Here is a 26,244-nt window from a genome sequence, read left to right as displayed (position 1 = left end):
TGGTCACCCCCACTTTTTGCTTTTGCTTCACTGGTTTTCAACTTAGATGTGGCTGTGGGCCTGCTAATCAGACCCACAGCCCAGCTGTTCTCTCTCTAAATTCATACTATGTACTTTAGGTACATAACCCAATTGGTAAGGATCACCTTATAGGGCCCTGTACAGTGTACCTTAGGTACCCAGGGCATGGGTGTACCCTAGGCCTACCAGGGGCTGCAGCATGTATTATGCCACCCCTGGCTGGCCTCCCATCATGACACAACTGGCTGATCACTCAGCTGGGGCAAGGTCGTGTAATCACCCCTTGCTTAGGGATAGTATTCCTATACCTACCTTATATAGATACATGGGTAAACTTTCAGCCACTCCTATGGCAGGCCTTAACAATCCTGAAGGCAGAGTACTTGGTAACATGTGAGATGGTGCTCTAGCATGAGCTGAGCCTGTCTGCAGCCTTCGGAACTATGTCCTTATAGCTGTTCTATGATATCGCCTACCAAATACTCTTAAAGTGCCTTATAATCCTCGCGGTTATGGTAACTATGGTTTGGCTTTATCGAAACATGTCGTGTAAGGTGTCTAACACTTTGGAAAACTACCCACACACCATTTCTGGCGATGAGGATAGTATTCCCCCTTTCTAGAGGGAGAAGACATGTTAAAATCCTACTACCCGGTTAAAGTTAACCAGAGCCCCAGCATCACAAAATGGATGCTGCTGCCACAGACACAAGTCTGACCTCCTGCTGCTGGGAGTCCTTCCAGCGAGGGAGGCTTGGACAATAGGTTTCTTGCCTTGGGAGGTGCTAGCACCACCCTAGACAGGGCTTAGTGTATTGGGGCAGGGAGGGTTGAAAGAAACGAGACACCGCCTGGGGCACACAAGGTGTCCCATGCATAGTCCGGTTCAAACCGGTGCTGGGGCACTCCAGCCCCAGTCCTGGCGCGAAACTGGACAAAGGGAAGGGGGTGTAACCACCCCCCTCCCTGGTCCCACCCATAGGAGGGACCTAGCAGGTAACCCAGCCCCCCAGATTAGTATAAGAGTGGGAACTGAGTCCCTAGGACTTTGGATTATCCTGAACTGAAATTAGACACGAAACTCTGGACCTTCGACATTCGACGACAAGAAGACTGAAGAATCTCCCTTGTGGCCAAGGAGTTGTCACCCTGTGCAAACAGGCACCAACAAATAACCTGCCGTTTGCTTTGCCTAAGTTCTACGAGGAACCGACTGCAGAGCCCGACCAGCGCCTTGACCTCCAGACTTCTCTGACCCTGATCCACATCCACAGCCAAGCTGAGATCCGTGGAGGCGACGAGAGACGTGGGACCGGCTACCTGGGAAAATTGGCGAGTAGCTTCCAGCGCAGCTTCTGAGGCATCCTCGAAGTTGTGCTCTGGGGATTGAGAAGCCCCAACCCCGAGCACCATCTGCACCAAAGATCATCCCTCCATACTCCACGAGTTCTGCGTGGGGCCCTTCTGCATTTTCCTGCTCAACGCGTCTGTCCGGTTTCTTGCCCGTTGGCTAGTAGCCTCAGTGACGAAGAACCCTTGACTTTTCACCGCTGGTTTGGCTCCTCCAGACTGGCCCTTGCTTCCCTGTGAAAGAGAAGCACCTCAGACCTTCCTGGTCTGCACCTGAAGCGAATTTCCCTTTCCGTGTGGGTTGCCTTTGCCAAGGCTTGTTGACTCCAATCGGGACGTCGACTCCGCCATCAGCAAGATCCTTTGTGGGACAGCTTGTACCCTGGTTCTGGTTGTCCTCGACACCTCCTGGTCCACGCAGCTGCAGAGACAAGCTTCAAGACATCACCTGTGTTCTGCACGACATCGCCTGGTTCCTTCCTGGTTCCACACGGTCACTGGCTAGTGACCCAGACTTTGTCCCCTCTGCTTGCAGGTGTTCTTCCTTCAAGATCCATCCTTGGATCCCCCGGACATCTTCCTCCTGGCCGCCTGCCAGCATCTGTTCTTCAGGCATCCAGAGGCTCCAGTGACGACACCTGAAACATCTTCACACCTATGCACCCGTCTCCTGTGGGTGAGGTAACGCGAGTACTGCGGTGCTCCAGTGGATATTGACTATCCAAGTGTCTAAGTCTTTAGTTGCTTCCTCCTAGTTACTTCGGAAGTGTCCTTATTCTTCCTATTTCTAACTGCTACATTCCCATTGACTTTAATGTAACCCGCGTGTGTGTTTCCACACTGCACACGCTTCCCGTGGGCCTCCCACTTCCTAACTATTGTTAGGGTAGTGTAGCCCCAGCGATTCCCTAGGCCCTAGGCCTACTCCCTGTTCGTGATGTGGTACTTATACCACTTTCTTAGTACATGGTTTGCGTGGCCCCTGGGCCTAACTGTATTTTTCCTGTGTAACTTAACGTTTGCTACTTAAGAAATTGTTGTGCTTAGACCTCTGAACTCATAAAGAGTTCTGCGGGTATATGTTAGAATAAATACATTCTAATTTTATATATACCTGGTGTGGTGTCCTTTCATTTGGTATTCAAGGGATTATAATGGTATAACAGCTGGCTTCACATGCCATACAGAGTTTAGCCTAAGACTGCTCTTGTCCATGCTACCACTAGGATAGCTGGTATATAAGGTTGACTTTACAACCAATCACCATAAGGGTTGTTTGGACTGATACAAGGTGTACACTAGAACTAGTGACATCATATATCAGGCCAACTTCTCACAGCTGCTTCCCCATCCTACCCTACAATAAGATTTTTTTTAACCTCTTATATCCACTTCTAAAACAGCACCACGGATGTTCCTAGATTTCCGTATTTGAACAAAAAATCCAAAATGCAATTCTTTTAGGAAGTAAAATCAACACTGAATAATAGCATGCGTGTCTTTACATTTACACAAAGGCCTATTTGCATGTGTAAATCAATCTTACTCGCCGTGACTAACGGCACAGGTGTACTGGACTTCACAGCTATGAATTTTCAACATTGATCATGAATACTTGGGCACTGAGGCATTCGTAATTCATCTCCAAAGAGTGGCAAGGCCTTTGTGCACCACGGTGCATGCTTGTGACGAAGAAAGTGCTACACATGGTGGGACAGAAGCTCTGATTTACTATTAATATTTATGGCACATTTGTGTCACTCTATTGAAACCGAAAGCAGAAACTCATTAATTTTTTAAAGCAGAAGTTAATTTATCCATCCTCCTGAACCTCACTGAGCCTTTATCATCACAGTTTTGAATTTACATACATCAATACCATTTCTTCATTCGTGCATGTAAGCACGCCAATATTTTTCTGCCACTGACACCAACAGTAGCGACCAATCCTAGTCCTGAGAATTCTGATTCGAAATTGGCAGATTTTGATCAGTAATTATCCACCAAACTGCATGCCTCAAACCTGTGGGATATTTCCATAATAATATGTATTTTTTTCCTTCAATTTCATATTGCAATGCATGCATTTCTGATATCTTGAAATACAGTTTGTTGATCATTTCAATTTCAATGCCCTTGGATGCCTACCTGTAACCAGGAAACTGCACCGCCCAGCACCCGCTTCGTTGATGATGCTACAGTTGTAGGTCCCATAGTTCTCCTTCGAAAGGATGTTTACGGTGAACTCTGTGGAATCCTGTGAGTCGAACTGTCCGTTCTTCAGCAGCTTGGTACCCAGCCTCCATTCATACATGAGGACCCGGTTAGGGTACGCTCTCAGGACCCTGCAGCTCATTGTAAGGCTTTGGCCCAAACCTTGGCGAATCTCCATGAAAGATGGCTCCACAGCCGGTGGATCTGTGGAAATTGCAACAAACAAAAAACAGTTATTTAGACCACGTCATATAAACTTCAAACCTATACCCGTCCTATATAAGGAAGTAAATTAACCCAAGTGCCAAATGGCCGGATTAAAACACAGGGTTGTTCACCTGTCCCATGAGTGAAAATTAATGAAGGATCTTAGACCCCTGTTCAGTTTTTGTCCCTGTAGATGCTATCATGACCCTTTTACCACCATGATAACAACACAGGGTTGATCACGTATCCCATGAATGGAAATTAGGGACCTTAGAACCCTGTTTAGTGTTTGTCCCTGAGGATGCTATAATGGCCCAAGAGACCAGTGGTAGCAGGAGTATGACAGAAAAGGTAAGCAGGGGTAATTGGTACTCATAATCATATATAATCAAAAATCACTTTAAAATAGTTCATTGAAGTGATTAAGCTCCTGCTGCCAGACATGATAGTATAGCCAGTAGGCTGCATGTTTGAATTCTGTCGTGGTTAAATCAACCTTTGTGTTCTCCTGATGGTGAAATGAGCTTTATTAGAGAAGGTTAATGATAATTGAGAGCACATCAAAATGAAAATATACAGTAACACGCACTATTTCGACAGACTGGGACAAATGCATTATTTAGAGGTATTCTATCTTTGTTACTTATTTAAAAATTTAATGAAAACAGCGAAAGAACAGAGGGTGCATATATTTGAAATAAAACTGTACTTCTATTCATACAATACATAAAGATACGGATAGCATATTTGCTTAGAATATAAGAGGTAGTGAGATATCCTAAATGAACATAAATATAGTATATAGTAAAATTTGAATCAGACCTCTATTAGGGTATCATTAGAGGACATGTCACAAAAACTGGTATATACAAGTCAACACTGTTTATTGCCCAATAACTTGCACTACACCGTGAAATAAAGCACTCAGTGTGGAGAATGAGGTACAACTGAAGTGTTTGAAAGAAATAAGAATGTTTTCAAAACTCTGCCTGTTGACTGAAATTAAATGAATTTCTTTGAAGACTGACATCACCGTATTCAATATCATATCAATATTTATTATTAATAAGGCGGCTGGCACGTAGAGAAATTATTGCAGTTAAATGCCTCCAATAGGTTTCTGAAACATTATAAAAAATACTTTGCAAAAAATAAGGTTGTTAAACAAAATGTTATATTGTCCGCAGAAATATTTCCTATGCACCTAAAATCACTAATGTATGATAGTACTGAATTAGATAAGGAACCTAACCCAGCCACAAATTATGAGGACAGTTAGTTTATCTGTATTTAGGAATTAAATAAAGTTTGATGTTATTATTACAGAGTTACAAATGTAATGCAGTTTTTTTTGTCCACGTTTTGCAAAAGATGTTTTCACATGTGACCGTCTGAACATATTCTTGATGTGTTAAGCTAGAACCCCTGTCAGAAACCCATTTCAGAGAGCCACAGAGCAAGCAGGGGTTATTGGGCCCAACTGTGGGGCTCGTGGCCACGGCCGGACTGGGAAGAGAAAGCAGCCCTGGCAATTCCACTCGACCGCCCTGAGGGGAGGAGATAAGGGAGATGTTGTGGCACTGAGATGCTCTAGTTGCAAGCAGCGCTGTCCATTTTATTTTGTTACACAGGGCCAATATTGCAGCACTGCTGCAAAACCGACGTCCAGTGACAAAACCGGCCCCCATTGCTTCAAAACCAGCCCCCACTCTTCCGGCCCACCGGGGAAATGCCCAGTGCCCGCTACGCCCAGTCCGTCTCTGGTTGTGGCCATTTAATCCTACTGTCCTTGGCTTGGCTCACTATACGCCCTGAATAATTGCACCAAAGTGCTACCTGTAAGAAATTGGGTAAGCAGGGGTTGAAGCCCCACTCAGACAAAAACCACAATCCCTTTCAGGATGAACCACAGAAGTCACCAGAATAACCTGTTCTTAACCCTCTTATAGCTTGGCACAAAAGCAGTAACAAAGAGGCACTGTGTTACGTATTTATGCAGCACACAAACAGTAATAAAATGAAGACACAACACAAGAAAAATCCGACTCCAATCTAGAAAAATACAGCAAAACTTTGACACCAAAGTAGACTAAATCCAATCAATAGAACACGACCCATGATTTTTTTAGGTTTTTATCAAAAAATTCTGCCTTAAAGAACAAAGCACCGACCGCAGGCATGTAGTCACTCGAGACCGGGTTAAAAATAATGTCCGACTTCAGTTGAGCACAGTTTGGATACACTAGGTGGATTGGGCCTGGTCTTCGCTTACCTTAGGACTTAGAAGAATTTTCAAGAAAAGTCTCTGAGAGGGGAAAGTTCAGTGGGGCAAGGCAGCCGTAGTGTCTGAGGACAAGATGTTGTCAATGGGGAGCTGCTGGATGGAGTTGCGATGAAGATATCAACATTTGGACTTTGTCATTTTTTTGGAAGTAAAAAATCTCTATTGGGACTAAGCTGCAGGCCAAATACCCTTCCTGAGGGGTCCTGCTGAACAGGATTTGCTGTGAAGAGGATCTGAGTGGGAATCAGGATGAATGGTGATGCAGTTCCGGTCTTCTGTCAGTTTTCAGGCCACCTTTCAGTGGACAATTTTCTAAGTTACAAGTTTGAGTGTTTGGCTGTTGGCATCTTTTGCACCACTTCCAAGCGTACAGGACCGGGTTGGCTCCACTTGGAGTTCAGGACTCACTTCAGACCGCATCCTGGTGCAGGGTTCAAGGTTGTTGGAGCTTGTTGTGTCCTTATAGCTTAGAACCAGAGGCCAGCCAACTAGCCCTTGGAGCCACTCTAGTAGTACTTGGATCATGCAGCAAGGAAGCCCTCAAGCAGCAGAGAGTCCAGTCCTCCGAGGGTACAAGATAGGCTTCAAGTAGCAAGGTAGTACTCTGGTAATCCTTCTGGCAGTCCTCTGCAGGCCCAGGATGGTACTGAAGAGTTGTTCTGAGGGTCCAATATTTATACCTGGTGTTAGCCTTTGAAGTAGGAGGAGGCTCTGGGCTATTCCCCCCCCCCTGGTTCTGGAAATGTTCTTCCCTCCCCAGCTCTAAATGCTCTAGGATGACAATAAGTTAGAGTCCATTTCCTTTGTCAATGTGCTGGAGGAAGCTCTTTGATATGTCAGTGGGGCAGGGAACAGCTCTGTCACACCCATCCTGAGAAACACCAGGCCCCCCTTAGTCTCACAGTCTGGGAGGTGTACACACAGGCCGACTGCCAACTATTCACAGTCATGTGACTCAGGACACAGGCTGCAAGCACCAAATGGTTAGGCCAAGAAAATGACAACATTCCAGAAAAGTGGCATTCCCAGAATTGTGACTTCAAATCCAACTTTACCAGAAAAGGGGATTCTAAATTACATTTCACAGATTTGAATACAATGCACCCTGCTCTATGGGCTACCACAGGGGTAACTTATATGTATTAAAAGGGAGGTAAAAGCCTGAAAGAAAGGTGTACTTTGGCAGGTTCAAATGGCAGCTTAAAACTGCACACGGTATGCAATAGCAGACCTAAAATATATTGTAAAGGGCAACTTAAGTTGGTGGCACAATAAGTGCGGTGGACCCAATAGTAGCATTTAATTACCAGGCCCTGGTTACATGTACAACCACCTTACTATGGCTGTATAATTACATTAAATGTCGCAGTTGGGTGTAAGTCAATTTAACAACTTTTAAAGGAGTGAGCACAAGCACTTTAACACTGGCAAGCAGCAGACAGAGTCATTAAGTGAACAACAAAAGGAATTTCAGCAAACAGAAGGGGATAATGCAAACACGTTTGGGGGCAACAACATCTAAGGCTTTCAGGTCTAACACTACCCCTTCAGCAGTTGACTCTCAGTGGTAGTGTGGGTCGTGCAGTCCAGGGCTCTTCAGGGGAAGGTAAGGGCAAGGTATGTGTAGTTCCATTAATCAAAATACACAGTGACTGCTATAAGATCATTGTTGAGTCATTTGTTAAGAAAAGTAGTATTTATTCTTCACACAAACACAGCTCAAGAAAGTTTCCTAAAGGTCCCTGCTCTAGTCTTACCCAACTGAGACCTTAAGAAGAGATCGTGAGCCAAGGCATGTCTTCGCCCTGCTCAGGCAATAAGCAGCTCGTATAGCATCCTCCCACAGTCAGTGGCAAGCTGAGGAAGTCACGTGTAGAGACAGCTTCTGGGTGCAGTGACTTCTTTTTTGCAGTTTCTACTCGAAAGTTGGCAGGGCAGTGGCAATACTGGTGGATGGATTCTGACCTTGCTTCCAAGTCCCTCCTCAAGTTACAAAGACTCTCATGACATGGGTGATGGCCCCAACAGGCATAGTGCACTCCCTACTTGCATCTGAGGTTCACAGGAATGGATGATGGCCCTAACAAGGTCTGCTGCACTGGGTGAGAATGTCAAAATTCTTAGTGTCTCCCATATGAGGGTCATGTACATGAGCAATGGACTGGAACGTCTCAGCTGCAATGGGTTATAGCCACAACAAGTTCAGTGGCCATGGGTAATGTCCCTGACAGTCCCCCTGGGCCCCCTCTGGCATACTGGGTTCCTGGATATGAGTGACGGTCTGCTGAACTGGGGCTGACCCACAAATTCATGGTAGCCCTGATAGGGGTTACCACCATTTTCCAGAGAGCAGATGGCTCTCTGGCAACACTGGTTGTGACTGGACTGGGTGCTTCAAACTCTGGTCACTGGGATCGACTCACCAGAATCACCACCTGGCCTCACTTCCACCAGGCTCTCTTCTCCTAATCACAGGGCAAACTGGTCCTGGAGGACAGGCAGAAAGCTGGTGCTCCAGACACAGGGAAAGTGTTCTTTGCTTCCTGGGTGTTGATCCCTCTCCCAGCTGAAACTCTGGCAGACATGGATCCCCAGTTTTGGTTGCAGCAGTTTGAAGATCTCACAATCTTCTATGTATGCTCATGATTTTGTTCAAAGTGTGGGACTCAGGCTCCCATCTTTTAAACTTACATATGCGATTAAAGTGTCTGAGCATTTGAAATTTGGATTGTGGATGTCAGCTTCTTTGAAGTCCTCTCTCCTTTTCCCTGTCCTTTATCATATCGACAGTCTACCATAGCAGGAGTAACTCCAGTATGATATAGCCACAACACAGGCAAAGGGAACAACCGGGGATGACTTCTGGCTGTCAGTCTCCACTGAAATTTGCCTTATAAAGGTTCAAAGGCCTAAGCCTTCCTCTCTATCAAGATTCTATGGCCCACAGTGCCAACATTTTCATCATCTCTCTGACATTGAGTCCAGGGCCCACTGACCAGTAATTCCTGGTGGAATCAAAGAGACCTCCGATGTGCACAGAGGATGCTTTACGCCCCCCTTCTTCCAGTTTGTCTGTTCACACCCAATCTCTTAGGAATATCAGCAATCCACATCTCCTTGTCCTCATCCCACAAGTCTCTACTAGGCCCTGGGATTAACTATTGGAACCCACAGGCCTCCATGTTATGTACCACCCACAGACACCCACACATCTTAGCATGCACCCGTAAGTATCACTTTTGTCGAGTACTAATTACAATTCATGTAGGCCAGGGGTGATTAATTACACAGTCACATAATTTTACATGAGTGAGCCAATAGGCACCACTGCAGTGACACAGGTAAAAAGGTCGTTCACATTACAGGTTCCCTTTTGTTTTTCCATGGCACCAATATTATTTAGTAAAGAAAAAGCACAGGTAAATGTTGCATCCGTGAGAGGTTCTGGGAATTATTATTACTTTCCTCCTCACATATTTTAAATATATCAAAGACTCCATAAATTTAAACGTGATAGGTGTGCACCTAGGAATGACCAGATTCAGTGATGTTGCAAAGGTGCTGTCAGAAATTGGGTTACTGGCTGACTGGGGTTTGTGCCCTGGTCAAGCAGCAACCACAATCCTTGCCAGAGTAAGGCACAAGCAATCCAAATTAACCTGTGCTCAGTCACATGGTAGCCTGGCACAAAGCAGTCAGGTTTAACTTAAAGGCAATGTGTACAGTTTTTTGCAACACTTCAAACAGTAAAACAGTGAAAATCCCACACAAAAATATCCCACACCAGGTTGGAAAAATAGAGCTTAATTCGATAAATAAAACAAGATGCAAACAACAAAAATCGAATTAGGAGACCAGGAGCCATGATTTTTAAATAAACTGTAGAATAGCACCTAAAAGCAGCAAGCACCATCTGCGGCTGTCTGGTAGTGCTGCACCGGGTCAAAGTCAAAAGGTCAGATTGTCCGTGGTACAGAGCGGGACAAATACAGTTGCCTATTAGTTCTACTGAAGTTTTACGTTGTCAAATGTTGTGCCTATGATCCTGTTTGTGTTGGAGGGGGCTGCGAGTAGCAAGTGAAGAGCATCACAGGGAGCAGTCAGTGTGATGCGAAGAGGTGGACAAGCGTTGCAGACGGACGGGCTGGAGCTACACCTGGCGGCTCAAAGAGATTGAGTTAATAGGCCTGTTCGCCATCGCGAAGAGCCCCAAAGCTTTATTTCAAGAGCTCCAGAGACACACCAAGGGTCCAGAACCTGGGAGGCACCCCTTGGCAGTCAAAAACTTGCTGAAGGAGCTATTGGGAAACCCTTTATATCCCTGAAACTCAGAGCAGGGGGCCAACAGACTAGCCCTTTGATTCACTCTGGAGTTCTTGGTTGAAGATGAAGTTGCAGGTCCCGTTGTTCTTTCTCAGGCAAGAGGGCATCAGGCAGCAGGTCAGCACGTCACGTCAGCAGTTGCTTTACAGCAGAAGTCCAGCAGAGTGGAAGTCCTTGTGGCAGCACAGCAGAGTATCCACAGGACCAGTAGTTTACTGGAGAGTTTGTATCTGAGGTCCTCCTTCTATATACAGATCTGCCTTTGAAGTGGGGAGAAGCTTCTAGAGGCATGCCTTTAAAGTGCACAGATGCCCTACCTTCCCTGCTCTGGCTCCAGACTTACTACAGGGAGTATGTGGACCCCCTGTGGAGACAGAACACAGTCTATTCAAGTGTAAGTGTGGCTGTAACCAGCTCCTCCTCCCATCCTACCAGTCATGGCCCATCCAGTCACCACTAAGCTTCCATTCTGTGTGGCTGTCTAGCATGAATACACAAAGCCCAACTGACAACTACATTGATTCATATGATCAGAGACAGGCACCAAATGGCTATGGTAAGAAAATGCCAACTTTCTAAGCTACTCCATAAGTTAGCGTTTAAATTAGGATTCCAGAGACACAAAACATGAAACAAACATATCTTCCAATTGGGAAATTACACTTATAAAATGTAATAAGGCAACTCCAATGTTATCTTATGGGAGAGATAGGCCTTGCAGTAGCGAAACACCGGTTCCACTAGTTTCCGCTTGTCTCGTAATTAAGGAAAAGCATACTTTCTGTATCTATTCTAAATAAATCCACAGGCATGATTTCATCCAGAATGCCTAACAAATTGCGGGGACCTTGAAAAATGGGGGCTGAGACCCGTTTGTTACACAACAACTTCAAAGAAAGGTAGGCGCATTGGCGAGGCAATTGAATGAATTTAATTGAGCAGACGCGTTTCTGCATAGTGACTTCATCAATGTGATTAAACCATCATGTGACACAGTGGTTAATAGGTTTAAATTACCAAGCTGCTGCTCCCATTGCTGGAACTCCAACCAATAGGAGGGCAGTGCAGTTTCCACTCACTTCACTGTGGCCCCCAAGTGTTTTACAAGCGTTTGTATCTCCTCCCAAAATAGCTACATAATAAGGGCCTCAATGCCCATAAACTATCATCCTCCAATGAAAAAGGAAACAGCGTTTGCAAGTTCCGCTTAGGAATCATAGCCCCATAATGTTGTCCATTGGTACCTCTAACCACTGTGTATATATGTATATAGTCACTGAAAAAAACACAGGTTTCAGGGACGTCATAGTTAGTTGGACATTTCACTCGTACAAAACCAGAGAAATTAGGATGTTTCAGTTAGTTCAGCTAACTATAACTCGCCCCCCCGCAATGCACTGCTGATGACATCACATATTACATCATTCATGACATGGTCAGTGACATCACTGATGACATCACTGATGACATCATCCAGTGACAGTGTGTTTCTATGAAGTTGAAATATGTTTTATATATATGCCAAGGAGTATTGAAGAATGAGTGGGTATATAATTATCTGGATGGATGATTTAGTAGGTGCATGACTGACTGTATAAATGAGTGATTAAATGTGTCTTACTGAATGCATGGATTAGGGACTGATACAGACATTCACACAGTTGCACTTGTAAATCCACTCATTCTTCAATACACCTTGGCATAGATATATATAAAAAATATTTTAACTTCACAGAAACACACATTTAATGGATGATGTAATCAGTGATGTCATCATTGATGTCATTTGAGATGAGATCACGGCGGTTGATACGAGGCTATGAGGGAAAACATTTGTAATTTTACGGTGCACCTACCAAATATAAACCAACAGACTATTAAATAAATGAAGCCTAAGTAATTCTACAACTGCAAGGGTTCTATGAGTATATCACTTTATAATACCATGAGTACTGCCCGTATGATTACAGAACCAATATGGCACTGCCTAGGGCCACCGAGGCCTCAGGGATTGGCGACGCCCACCCTGCATAATTAAGTAAAGTCCCTGAGGGTTCCGGTCCCCGGACTTGAGTTGGCCTCGAAGCCCCCTGAACAATTACTAAACAATACCTGGGGAGGTGGCGATCCCCGAGGCTGCAAAACGTCTCTGTGCCCTCCCCCGCCTAACTTACATGTGAGATTAAGGTCCCCAGTGCTGCCGAGACCCCGTAATATAATAATAGGATTGGCCCCAGAACATTACCCACCAGGGGGCTCATTTAAATGAACGGGTTAGACCCCGTTTCATCATTTTTTTTCGATTTTTACCATCCAGATCCGCTTTCTTGAAGCGATACAAGGTTTTCCTCCTCTCGCTTCAACGAGGCAAACAAGGATTTGCTATCACAGGGTGGAAGCCATGCTCCTACCCTGTAATAGCAAACATAAATGTCCCGCGGATGCACACCCGGGACATAGTATGAGCTGCGCCTGGGAGGTGGCTCTCCATAGGTCCATGATGCATTGCTTACTGGATAACTAGAGAATTAGTATAAACGCATACTAACACTACTTGCACACGTGTTGTACAGCAACCACAGTGTAGTGAAGAGGCAGAGGAAGCCCAAAATCCCAAACTTTAAATCCTACCAGAGGTCGGATGACATAGTTCGATGAGCCGACGACCCTGGGATGAGTAGAAACAGTTCCACCAAGAAAACGGATTTCAGCAGAACGCAAGGGAGCTCAAAATATTGGTGAGTGCTGCCTTCTTTTTACCTTCTACCGCTCGTCGCCAAATTTATGTAGTGAAGAGGAAGACAGCAGTGGATCCGATAAGTAGATTTATTGCAGGAAAAGAAGACAGTTTAAACAGCCACCAACAGGAGCAGACAGCAAGGCAACCGTCTTCTCCAGCACCGTGTATAAACTCCCCAAGATTCCCCTCATGACAGCCCTGCATTCTAATATTACATACTTACATTCTAGTAGCATTACATACTAACATTCTACTATGACTTACATTGGAATACTACACACAGCACATGACTTTACAGCAATGAGCTCATGGTTTCATCCATGAGTCTTGAGACCGGTAGGGGTAAGTAGTTCGCTTCCCACTCCCTGTATTGTATAAATGCAAACTAACACTACTTCCACAGGTATGCCACAGCATCCAGAGCACATCACTTTACAGCAATGAGCTCACGGTTTAATCCCCGAGTCTTCAGACCAGTAGGGGTGAGTAGTTCGCTTCCCACTCCCTGTATAGTATAAACGCATACTAACACTACTTACACAGTTATACTACAGCGGCCAGTATGCTACAGCGCCCAGAGCCCATCACTTTACAGCAATCAGCTCAGTTTGATCCCCGAGTCTTCACACCGGTAAGCGTGAGTACTTTGCTTCCCACTTCCGGTATAGTATAAATGCACGGTAGAGGTCAGTAGTTCGCTTCCCACTCCCTGTATGGTATAAACGCCTACTAACACTACTTGCACAGGTATGCTACAAAGACCAGAGCACATCACTTTACAGCAATGAGCTCACAGTTTAGGCTCTCGGTTTTATATCCGAGTGTAGCAGCATCTCATCTCAGCACCATTTCACTCTGAGCAACACCGCACTTTCAGACCGGTAGGAGTGACTACTTCACTTTGCACTCCCCCACAGAGGTTACAGTGCTCCTACCCTCCTGTTTCCTACTCTTTTTGCCCTTTTTCCCCTTACTCGTTTCAACTGAATCACAAAATGGCTGCCAACACTTCCTAGTTGCAACAGCTCGCAGCCAATAAGCAGCAAGCTCGTGCTCGTTAACACCTCAGCCAATCAGATGGCAGAAATCCCAAATATCGATATCTGCAAATTTCAATATTTCTCCAAAACTACTGAACGGATTTACACCAAATAAACAAAAGCTTGCTTTCTAGACCAAGACCCTTCTCCCTGCCAAATCTGGGGTAATACCGTTCATCGAGTGACATAGAGTTGAGTAGAGTGTTCTAGAATGGCATTGAGTAAGGTAGAGCGTTGCACAGTGCAGTGTAGGGGCATAAAGTGTAGTACGGTGTCATATGCACTGGCATACAGTATAGTAGAGTCTGGTAGAGTGCAGTTTTACAGGGTATAATAGAGTGTTGTAGAGTGGAGCGGCATACATTGGGCTAAATTGTCATATAGTCGAGTGGCGTAGCGTAGAGTTAACTTACATGTCATATAGTGGAAGGTGTCTTGTATAATACAGTGCCGTGGAATGTAGTACCCTGCAGTGGCATATCATACAGAGGAGTAAAGTGTAATAGAGTGAAATGGAGTGGCGTGCCATACAGAGGAGTGGTATGCCATGTTTGAGAGTTTGTTAAACTGTTGTAAAGTGGAGTACAGTGTAGTGACAGAATGGAGTACAGTGTTGTACAGTGGAGTGAGATAGAGTAGGCTAGAGTGTGGTACAGTGTGCTACAGTGGAGCGGCATCTAGTTTTGTAGAGAATGTTGATATACAGTGCCTGTGAGTGGAGTGATGTACAGTGGAGTCACATACAGTACAATAGTGTACAGTGGAGTGTCAGACTGGAGCGGCATCCAGTGAAATAGCAGGCAGTGGCTTGGTGTACAGCGAAGTAGTTTACACTGGTGCAGTGTAGAGCGGATTTGCATATAGCAGAGTGTCATTGACTGGTATGGCATATAGTAGAGTGGGGTAGAGTGGAATAGTAAACAATAGGGTGGGGTAGAGTGGAGTAGTAAACAGTGGAGTGGGGTACATCAGACATTGAAGTGCCATAAAGTGGAATATCGAGTGGCGTAGAGTGGAGTGGCATACAGTCGAAAAGTGCACTGTTGCAGATTGAATAGCATACCGTGGAGTATTCTACAGTCGGCATACATTGGAGGGGCGTACACTAGAGAAGGGTAGAGTTAAATAGCATAGAATGGAGTGGCATCGATCGGAGATGCATATGGTAGAATAGCGTAGAATATATTGGTGTAGAGTGGAGCAGCGTATAGTGGAGTTGCGTATCATGTTGTGTCATTGATTGGATTGGTGTACAGTGAAGTGAAGTGAGGTAGAGTGGAATATGATACAGTGGAATGGGCTATAATGGACTAGTGTAGAGTGTAGTGTCATAAAATGCAATAGCGTATACTGTACTGGTAGAGTGGAGTGGCATACAGTGGAATAGCATAGATTGGAGTAGTGAACAGTGGATTTCCATAGAGTGGAATTGTGTACAGTGGAGTAGTGTACAGTTGAGAGGTGTACACTGTAGTGGCATACATTGGAGTTAAAACCAGTAGAGGAGGGCAGAGTGAAATAGCGTCGAGTGGAGCAGCGCAGAGTGCAGTTGCATACAGTATAACAGCATAGAGTAGATTGGTGTACAGTGCAGTGTCATAGACTAAAGTAGCATCCAGTGGATTAGCATACAGTAGAGTGGCGTACAGTGAAATGGCTTAAAGTGGAGAGGCATACCGGGGAGTGGTGTAGAGTGAAATGATATACAGTGGAATAGCATGCAGTAGACTACCATAGACTGAAATAGCGTACAGTGGTGTAGCTTACACTGGAGTGGCGTACAAAGGAATGGCATACACTTGAATGGTGTACCATAGAGTGGCATAGATTGGAAGAGTGGGGGCCAGTAGAGTGGTGTATAATGGAATAGCGTACAGTGAAGTGGAGTAGAGCAAATATATAGTTGAGTGGCATAGGGTGTTGTGTGCAGTCAAATAGTGTATAAATAAGTTGCGTAGAGTGGGGTAGAGTTGAAGGATGTACAGTGGGGTGGCGTACAGTGGAACAGTACACAGAGGAGTGTTGTGGCATAGAGTGGAGTAGTGGAGTGGAGTAGTGTGCAGTAGAATAGTATTCAGAGTAGTGGCGCAGAGTGGAGTGGCATTGAATGGAGTGTGGTAGAGTGCAATAGCATGCAGTGGAATATCATAGAGTACAGTAGCATGGAATAGAGCAGCATATGGTGGGGTGAGGTATGGTGTAGTGGCATACAGTAGAATAGCATAGAGTGGGGTGGCATAGAATGGAATAGCATACAGTGGTGTGGAGTGGCACAGACTGGAGTGGAATACAATATAATAGCATACAATAGAGTAATACACAGTAAAATAACCCACAGTGGAGCAGGTTAGAGTGGAGTGGCACACAGTGGAGTGACATACACTACAGTGGCATACAGTGAGTGGCATAGATTGTAATAACGTACTGTGGATTGGGGTAGAATGCAGAGGCGTACAGTGGAGTGGCATACCTTGGAGTATTATATAGTGGAACAGTGGATACTGGAGTTACAATTAGTGGGTTGGGTACAGAGGAGTGGCATAGACTAGAGAAGCATTGAGTGGACTCTCATAGAGTGAAAAAGTATAGATTGTTGTAGTGTAGAGTGCAGTTGCGGAGAGTGGAGTGGTGTGGCGTGGTGTTCCGTAGAATGAAGTAGTATACATTGCAATACCGTACAGTGGATTGTCATATAGTGCAGTGGCGTAGAGTGGGTGGCGCAGAGTGGAGAGGCGTAGAGTGGAGAGGCATACACTGAAATAGAGTATAGTGCAGTGGTGTACACTGAAATGGCATACAGTGGAGTGGCATAGAGTGCAATAGCATAGACTGTAGTATCATATAGTGGAGTTAAGTACAGTGGAATAGCGTACAGTGAAGTAGCATAGAGTGGAGCGGTGTAGAGTAACGTGGCATAGACTGGTGTGTCATAGAATGGAATGGTATAGAGTGGTGTAGAGTGTAATAGCATACTATGGAGTGGTGCAGAGTACAGTGGAATAGAGTGGAATGGAGCAGAGTGAAGTGGCATTCAGTGAATTAGTGTAGAATGGAGTTGTGAGAGTGCAAAAGCATAGAGTGTAGTGGTGTAGAGTGCAGTAGCATAGAGTGGAGGGGCTTGGAATGGAGTGTGGTAATTGAAACAGACATAGCGTGAAAGAGTGTGAAAAGATGTAGATGTAATGTGTCAGGAATATACGTTATGAGGTGTACGTGGTCATTTCTGGTAGCATTTGTGAGTAGCATATGTCGTATTAAAGTTCTAAGTTTTAAAAAACATAGGTATATATTGTTCCACAGTATATTGCAGGTACGTTTGCAGTAGTAAGCGGTACATACAGATGAGAAGTCAGAATGTGATAGGCTAATGGCTGTGTTTACCAAAGCTAAAGGGCAGCCATGTAGTTTTAGCACAATTCAGCTGCGTACTGTGTTTCGCTGTGTTCTAAGTTACAGTCTTACATATAGGTAAGTAGTAGGTTTCATTGTAGTTAAAGTGGTAGTAGTTAGAGAAAGTTATTTATATGTATCTATATATATTTTAGAGCAGTTTAGGGAGAACTGCACATTTTTTAAAAACTATTTTAAGTAATGTGGTAATTTGTAGGTATCACTGCGTTACTCAGTAGAATTTTTTGTGCATATTTAAATATGTTAAAAATAGAAAATACTCTGTAGTATACTATATTTGTAAAAAAACAAAACGCTTGTAAAGGCTGTCCTTAGCCAATCACATAATGACTTGTCATCACTAAGTATTGCGGTACTGTGAAATACCACAAAATGTTGTCATAATACTTTGTCTACAGATATTACTAAGTTAAAATGCCTTATAACCTTAAAAAAAAAATACCCTACTTACCTGTAGTACACATAAAAGATCAACTGCGCACCATAATGTGTATTCCTGTTAAATTTCATTCAAATCCGTCCAGGAATATTCATGCTATGAGTGAGTACAAAGTCTATGGAAAATGTGTTTTTGCCCAGACACGTTTTGGGACCACCCTTTTTTCTTTGCATCTCTTGACAAATCTCTAATAAACTTTGCATAGCCCACCAATGTAGAAGTAGGACTAGGTCTGCAAAGTTTTTGGGATATTCATCAAACATGCGCAAAGTTCTTAACGGTAAAACATCCTAGAATTTTCTATATCTGGTAAACCTATCTACAGCTACAGAGCGTTATAGTTTTCTGTGTTTCCATAGGAAATGCCTTTTTTGATGCCGTTTGACAAATCTTCACAAAACTTTCAAAAAAATTGTTCAAGGTTATCTAGTCCCTTCATTGAACGTTTTGGGGTGATCTGAGAAGAAGGGGCTGAGAGAAAGAGGGGTCCAATATGCAAAATCCCCATTCATTTTCCATGGACTTTTTTTTAACAGCGCTACCTCAAAATCTGCTGAATGGAATTATGCCAAATTTGGCTGGAACATATATCCTGGGCCCAAAAGTGTGCTTTTGTGATTTGCCATTCATTAGTATTTGAGAAATTCAGCAGGTGCATATGTATTTGAATAACTGGACTGTTGAGTTTGAGAGACTCTTGAAAGAGCTGGCTCCACTGTGGTGTCCTGAGGCCCCCACACCTAGGACACTGTTTCCCTGCCAGCAGAAGTGCATTAGGTTAAAAAATGCTCCCAGGAGGTGGTAGCAGACATTTGTTTCCCTGGCCACAGTCTTGCAAAAGAGTGCGCAGGAAAACTCAGATTGTTCCCACACGGTGGGAGCACGGAAAAACAGCTACTCCTGCCACGTGGGAGCAATGCTGGCTCCTGCTGCACCCAGGATGGGTGCATGTGGGGAGCCGTTAGGGCTCGAATGGCCCTAAGGCTCCCCCAGAAGCCTCCCAACACAGTGTTTTGTGGATGTCCCTGGTGGGCACCTAGGCACTTAGCTAAGGACCCGAGGGATGGGGTCCTCCCACCCCTTTAAAAAACCAAAGCTTCATGGGATAATGTCACCTGGGCCCATAGAAGCTTGGGGAAGGGGCGACGTGCGGCCCGCCCCATAATTTAAGTAAATAATGGCCCCAGGGGATGGGGTCTCTAGGGCCTGTAAAGGCTTGGGGAGGGTCTGTGTGCCTCCTACCCTTAAAATAAAGGGCCCTGGGTGATGGGAACCCTGTGACCTAAACACTTGGGAGAGAGGCCATACACCCACTCCCCAACATTTATTTTTGTAAAGAATTGATGGCTCCCACCACGGCCTTCACCACAAAAAGCAGGATCTGGGTGGGCACCCAGACCCCCAAAATAAATTTAAAAACAAATGAATAATAAATGAATGGCCGGACCCTCTTGTGGTTGTTTTTATGATAGCATGTTGTCAGATTAAAAATATTTTACAAAAAGACTCACAGACATGTAGGCTTTATTAAAAGAAAACATATCTCTGAATCTTTCTTTTAACATTTTTCAGTCCTCAAAATGCAATCATAAACACAATGTTAAAAGAAAGACTAACAGATAAGTTGATTTTAGTTTTATTAACCCTTTATGAAACATGTTTATAATAATTATTGCTATTAAACAATGCATTGTGTAAATTACTGAAATGCACATTTGATTAAAAATATTACTGATTTTTGGAAAAAGATGATAGATCTAGTTTATATATATTGATATGCTCACACCTTGATAAAGCCAATAGACCCACTTTTTACATTTTGGTGTTGTGGCTTTAACAAAGTCAGTAAGACTGCCTGAGTGTGGCCAGGACATGCAAGACCACGACCATGTACAGTGTGGGGTTGACTGCCCATGGGGGTTAGACGCAGGCCTGGATACAGGGCCTGATGCAGGCCAGGCCTCGTGGCCAACTCCACACTGTGCAAAGCCGAAGTTGGATATATGTATGGTATTGAAATATTACTATACAAAACAAACCTAGAAATTCACTGATACAACCAAAGGTTAGCGTGAGGTTATAGTTAGAAATTGTAGTTATATATTAATTTCACACGCTCACAAGTTACCTATATTTTTGCAATTTAAGGCAGATGTAGATAAAGTGATCTGCTTAAAATCAGACCATTTTTAATACAAACCATGGGACTTTTTTTACTAAGGTTTTGCACGTGTTTCCCTGTAAAATGCAATGCAAAGCACTGTGCCTTTTTACTCACCACTATAAAACCCCATGGCCAAGAAGCAGACAAGCATCCAGGTAACGTTTGCTATATCAAACCCCGCCTTTTCAATATATATTGTTGGCCATAAAACAGTATAGAGTCAGACTATGATTAGACACCATCAAATCCTCAGAATATAACAGGCAAGATCATGTACAAACGTTCATTTAAACTTTTTTATGCTGAGGGCCTCATTCTGTGTGGGCACGACTTTACTTTTGCTTTGGAATTCAAAATACTATGATCTCTGCAGTAAAGTCCAGTTATTGGCAGTTTTTTACTTGAGAATAACTGCTCGAATCGGATTTATGGGGTGGTTTACTGGACAATTTTCATCATTCTGGAGATAAAAAAAGAGGCATTTTCTGCTTACTCAGGGCAGGCAGACAATTTCTTTGGGACTGTTGGTGGAGGATGAGAGAGCTGGGTGAAGGGAAGGTGTAAAGGACACACCTTTGCATGTGCAGCAGGAGCATTATCTGCTCCAACCAGACTCCTGTAAGTTGAGCAGGGACCAGGGAATGCTGGTTCCCATAGCCCTGTCTTGCAGGCCCAATGTCCCTGGGCCGGGAATTATCTGGTCCGCGTTTTCTAACCCAATACTATTGGGCCTGAACACACTTGTAATGGAGTCTCTGATTATTTCACCTGGAGTTATTGCTCCAGGTCAAAACTAGGCCTGGGCAGTAAATTCCGTCCCGCTCACGGAATTTGCGTATTTTCACATTCCGCGGAGAACGTGGAATTGCCCAAAATTCTGCTTTCCGCGGCTTCGCTGAATTTTTTGCTTGTTCGCATTCTAAAAATGCGTGTTCGCAAGATATTTCCCCCCGAGTACGCAAACAGCGATCGTGAACAGGAAAAAAGCATTGCGAACAAGCAATTCCGTGCGTTCTTGCAATTTCTGCGTGTTCGCGGGGATTTTTTACCGTTTCGCTGAGCTTTGTGTAGCGCAACTACGCAAATTCCACCCACCCCTAGTCAAAACCCCCAACTTGTAATGAAGGGTCTGTTTGCGGCAAGTGGGTGTAATAAGCTTGAGATGGTTAGCACATCTGATCAGATCAAAATCCACTTTCTTCTCATTAAGTTAATGCTCTAGTTACTTAACCTGAAGCAGCAATTCCTTAAATGTTCTATCATTACCATACAACTTCTTAAACACTCTATAGTGTCCAAAGATAGTCCTTCTTCACTAGCTAGTCTATTACTTCGAGGAAACTTGGCTGAGCTTGGGCTGGAAATCCAACTGAGCCAGTTAATGAGTGAACCAAAGCTGAGCTAATTCCATTGTAGTATTTTTTTAAATTTTAAATAAGGTCACCATTTTGAAATCTGTTCTTCTATGTGCTTACAGTTAACCATGATTTATCACTGTAAAGTAGCAAAGCTGCTGATGCAAATTAAGTGAAAAATCTTGAACAGCTGTTTAGTTCATAGTTGAATGCCATATCAACTAGATAGCAATGAAAGGGAAGCTGATGAAGAAAAAACATATGGCCTTAAATTAAAAAGCATGGTCTACGCATGTAATTAAAGTAACAAAAGATTGCTCGGTGGAGTTAACATTTTTGAGAAGTGTCAATATATTTATGCATGTGTAGACATTATAAACATGACTGTACTACATAAATTGAACATGTTCACTTGCGAATAGGTAAGGGAAGGTGTGCGCACATTTTACCTGACTCTAGCAATTCACAACCAAAAAGGATTCTCACAGACACATAATATCCATCTCTAGTGTACTATAAGACAGAGCACACAAGCTAAGGTAATGGAATACAATAGATAACTGCATTTATATTTGAGCCAGGTCCGATAAACCAGTTAGAATCTTGGCCTCAATAAGTATGTGGTGTTCACGATGCTTGCTCTCCGATGTCTCCTTATCTTGGCCTCAATAAATATGTGGTGTTTACGATTCCTGTTCTCCTGTGTCTCCTGATAGAATTGCAGCCCCAGACTTGTCTGATGAAAGATACATGTAATATATCCTCTGAAAACAATGATTTTATAGCTACGTAGAATAAAATAAAGCAAACAAAAAGAGATGATGGACGAAGTGCTAAACATTTCAGATAGTCACCCCAGTCACAGTTCTGGATTGAATCCATCAACGTTCTTTTGCTCACTTCACCACCCCAGTTCAAACCCAACTATATGCAAATCAGTCTTGACCCTGTGCTTTATGGGAGCAGTCCAGCCCGAATTGCCAAGCCAGGTCTTCCCTGGATGGGAAACAAGCATCCTGGGACTGGTTTCGGGGTAACACCCCTCATCAGCCAGGCTAGCTTAAATCCAGTGGCAAAGTGAGCAAGGGACTCATGTCTGGGCATACCCTGCCATCATAGGGCGATCAAAGCACACACAATGAATACAAATAACCATTAAAGTACATTTTCTTTCTGCCAAATGAATGGAGGGCACTTTAGGGCAGAAAAGATGTAACCAGGGAAGAACACTGGAACGTAAATTCTCAAATTTATCAGGTTATGATATGTTACAACCCTTGGTGGCGCCTGGATCGACACCTGGTGGCCCTCGGGAACCCACCCTACCCCATGGACCATGCATGTAACCTCGAAATCATTCTGGACTCCAAACTCAACATGGACTGCCAAATCAACGCTGTCTCCTCCTCCTGTTTCCAAACCCTCTGTTTACTATGAAAGACTTTCAACTGGATTCCCCTCGAACACTGGAAAACCATCACACATGCCCTCATCAGCAGAAGACTGGACTGCAGCAACCTACTCTATAACGGAATCTACAAGAACCTCACCTTCAAACTCCAGAACATCCAGAATGCCTCTGCCAGACTAGTCCTCATACTACCGCATCACTGCCACATTACCCAACACCTGTGGATACTACATTGGCTCCCCGTCGAGAAGTGAATTACCTTCCAGCTTCTGACCCACGCCCACAAAGCCCTCCACAGCACCAGACCTGCCTAACTGAACCACCGCCTCTAGTTCCACACACCCCAAGATCCCTCCGCTCAGCCCAGCTCTCCCTTGCAACTGTGTCGCACATCAAGAAGACCAACACAGGAGCTCATTCCTTCTCCTTCCTCACGGCCAAGGCATGGAACACCCTCCCTCTCCACCTCCAACAGACACCAACACTCTCCAAGTTCATAAAAACCTGGCTCTTCGATGAATCGCCGTGAATGTCCGGGATCTGCACCCCCCCACAGCGCCTCGAGAACCTGTCGGGTGAGTAGCTGCACTTAACAAACCCATGATTGATTGACTGATTGAATGACAGGGATGGGGGTGATTACAGAATTTCTGGATAGCTAGGTAATCAGGATGCTGAAACAATGTTATTGGACGCTGGTGATCATTAATATGGTATCCAAATAAATGATTTGGTGAATATTCCAGGTAAGTACTTAACATATTGTTATGTACAGAAACTTGGTGAAATACCAATGGGCACAGGACAAATCAAAGGAGTGAGAGTGAAAATGCGACATTCATCCCAGTCAGTAAAAATTCAGAGAGCCATTATAACATTTGAAGATGGGAATAAAAAAAATCTCTATCTTTTATTTCAAACCTCTCCATCCAATTTCTCAAAAGAATGACAAGATTGATACCCTCTTAAAGTTTCATGAAACAAACTTGAGAGCATAAAAAAGCATCCGGCCCCTTTACCTTCTTTAAAAACAAATGTACTTTCAAAGATGCTTTGGAGTGGGGCTGGCATGGCGGCACCCTCCCGTCTGGCCATCTCTGACACTGAATTAGAAAAAAGAAATGGGTGCAGTTGCTTGGCATGGTGGGAACAGGCCCAAAATTATGTTTGATACCCAAAACTGTTTTAGATAACCCAGATGTCTGATGTGATGTACTCGCATATTGAAAAGGTAGGGAGTACTGTGACCCTCCACCCCAGAGGAAGGAAATGGAGAAAGACTTTGAGGATGATTCACCTTGCATAATTGGAGCAGAGAAGGCTGCTTCAACACTCCATTTGAGTCATCTCTGAAGTATTGCCCAATAGGAGAGAAGAAGGTTTAGATGGAGCCAGAGTCAAAAGTGAAGTTTCCTGAGTGCCAAATACACTGGCCTCTTTGGCATTCCGACAAATGTCTCTATTTGTCACTGGCTGAAGCAAAACCCCACAGTTCGACAAAAGGTATGAGGTCTTTGGCGTGGCCATGGTTGTGAAGGTCTAAACATACTTAGAGAGTAACTTGATAAATTTCTCTCGGATGAAGTGGCATTATTCAAGACTACTGAATTTTTGTAGTCACGGAATTATTTTTGGGTATACTCAGAGCCTGGTCAACAGATCCTCTCATAAATAATTTGCTCTAACCACATTTATGTGTGGTGCCAAGTAGAATGCATTTAGTAGGAATACAGTGTGTGTTACATGCATGTATGCACGTGTTTCAGTGGTATGATACAAGGACACACGAATTGCAAGGCATAATGGAGATGGAGTTTCCCCTTTAGATTGTTCAAATGTATGTAACAATCAAAATGCAACTTTAACCCTGTAAGCTCAGTAGTACATTGGGGAGGGTATGCAGAACCCTCAGTTGTGCACTAGTAGGCCAGAGTCTAACCTGAAAACAAAGGCATGGCAATACTTGGAAAAGTGCCTAAGTAGCTTTGTCTTTGCTCTGCCCCAAATTTCTATCAAACTTATCAGGATGTTTAAACTAAATACAAAACCCAGGAGCCATCTGTGCCTGCCAATCTTTGTACTGTGTTTGGAACCGAAAAGAAACTGGACCAACCCCACCTGGAATGCTTGCACTGTGTTCTCTCAATACACACCCGTCTGCATTCAGTGTGCTTCTCCTAACCTTTAAAGAAGATGTGCTCAACATTACTTGGTTGGAATTATTTATTTAACTATGGCATGCTTTATGATTCGGATGAAGACCCTCACCTGCCCTAAAGTGGCATGCTATCATCATAGAGTGCCTGCTCACACCATCAATGACGATTTCTGTTGTGGACCACAACTTCCTTCTAAACAAAAAGGGGAAGGAGAGTGTGTTTTTATGTATAATGGGGTGCCTATATAGACGTGGGTGTGGTTGAGGAGTGCAGAGTGCAGAGTGGGGAAAAATGATAATAAATGTGATATATAAAACTACCTCATGATGGACTATTAAATAACTTTATTATGTCTCTTGTCTGGGTAGATTAAAACTAAGAGGAGTGAGTACCTTCATTTCAGTGTCAAAATGAGGGTCATTCTGATAGTCTATGCTTCAGGAGAGGGTTAATAAAGTGCTGGGACCACAACAATCCACACCATTTGGTCACTCTTCACTGCACCTTCACACATCTGATTTTGTGGGAGTCTCTATCACCCTCGTCACCACCCTAAGGCAGCACACATTCAACCTTCTTTGACCTTTTTTAAGTGTTTGTCCAGTTAGCTGTTGATCATCCTGATTTTAAAATGGTTGTATCAATCATTTTACTACATGTTGGTCCAGAGATTTTGCGGTTTAAAGGTGTGTTAGAACAAAACCCTTTTAGAAGAAATCACACAATTGCTGGGAGGAACCAGAGGATCCATTATATGGCCCAAATCCCATGGTTGCCAAACCATTCTCTTTTTAGGTCTCGCCTATGCAGTGCGCATGCGCTGCATAGGAAAAGAGACCTTTAGCCATCGGCACAGCTTTGTGGGAAACAACGTGCACGCGTTGCATTGCTTCCAATGGCAACGCGTGCACATCTGGCAATTCCCTTGCGAGAGCGAGCTTTCAAACCATATGTTAATTACAAACATATGGTTCCTGCTCGCTCCCGCAAGGGAAACAGGCGCAGGACCCCTCCTCTCTCCCCTCCCCCTGCTGCCTCTTTCAGCACGAGGCGCGCACGCTTGTTTTTTTACTGTGAACACCACAACAGTGATTGCCTTACTCGCCCCTCTGCAACCCTTTACTCA

General features: G+C 44.0%; 1 protein-coding gene across 5 annotated transcripts in view; it reads right to left on the bottom strand.

Annotated features, from left to right (window-relative positions):
* Positions 1 to 26,244, bottom strand: part of MDGA2 (MAM domain containing glycosylphosphatidylinositol anchor 2) — a 1,462,473-nt gene that overhangs the window by 330,041 nt on the left and 1,106,188 nt on the right. For all 5 annotated transcript variants that reach the window (XM_085627023.1, XM_085627026.1, XM_085627025.1 and 2 more), the window contains exon 9: positions 3,520 to 3,789. In XM_085627023.1, the coding sequence (XP_085483149.1) occupies positions 3,520 to 3,789 (270 nt within the window). The remainder of the gene's footprint in view (positions 1 to 3,519; positions 3,790 to 26,244) is intronic.

Source organism: Triturus cristatus, chromosome 9, assembly GCF_964204655.1.
Source record: "Triturus cristatus chromosome 9, aTriCri1.1, whole genome shotgun sequence".
Lineage (NCBI taxonomy): Eukaryota > Metazoa > Chordata > Amphibia > Caudata > Salamandridae > Triturus > Triturus cristatus.
The sequence above is the reverse complement of the archived record's forward strand: the minus strand, read 5'-3'. Positions and strand labels throughout refer to the sequence as shown.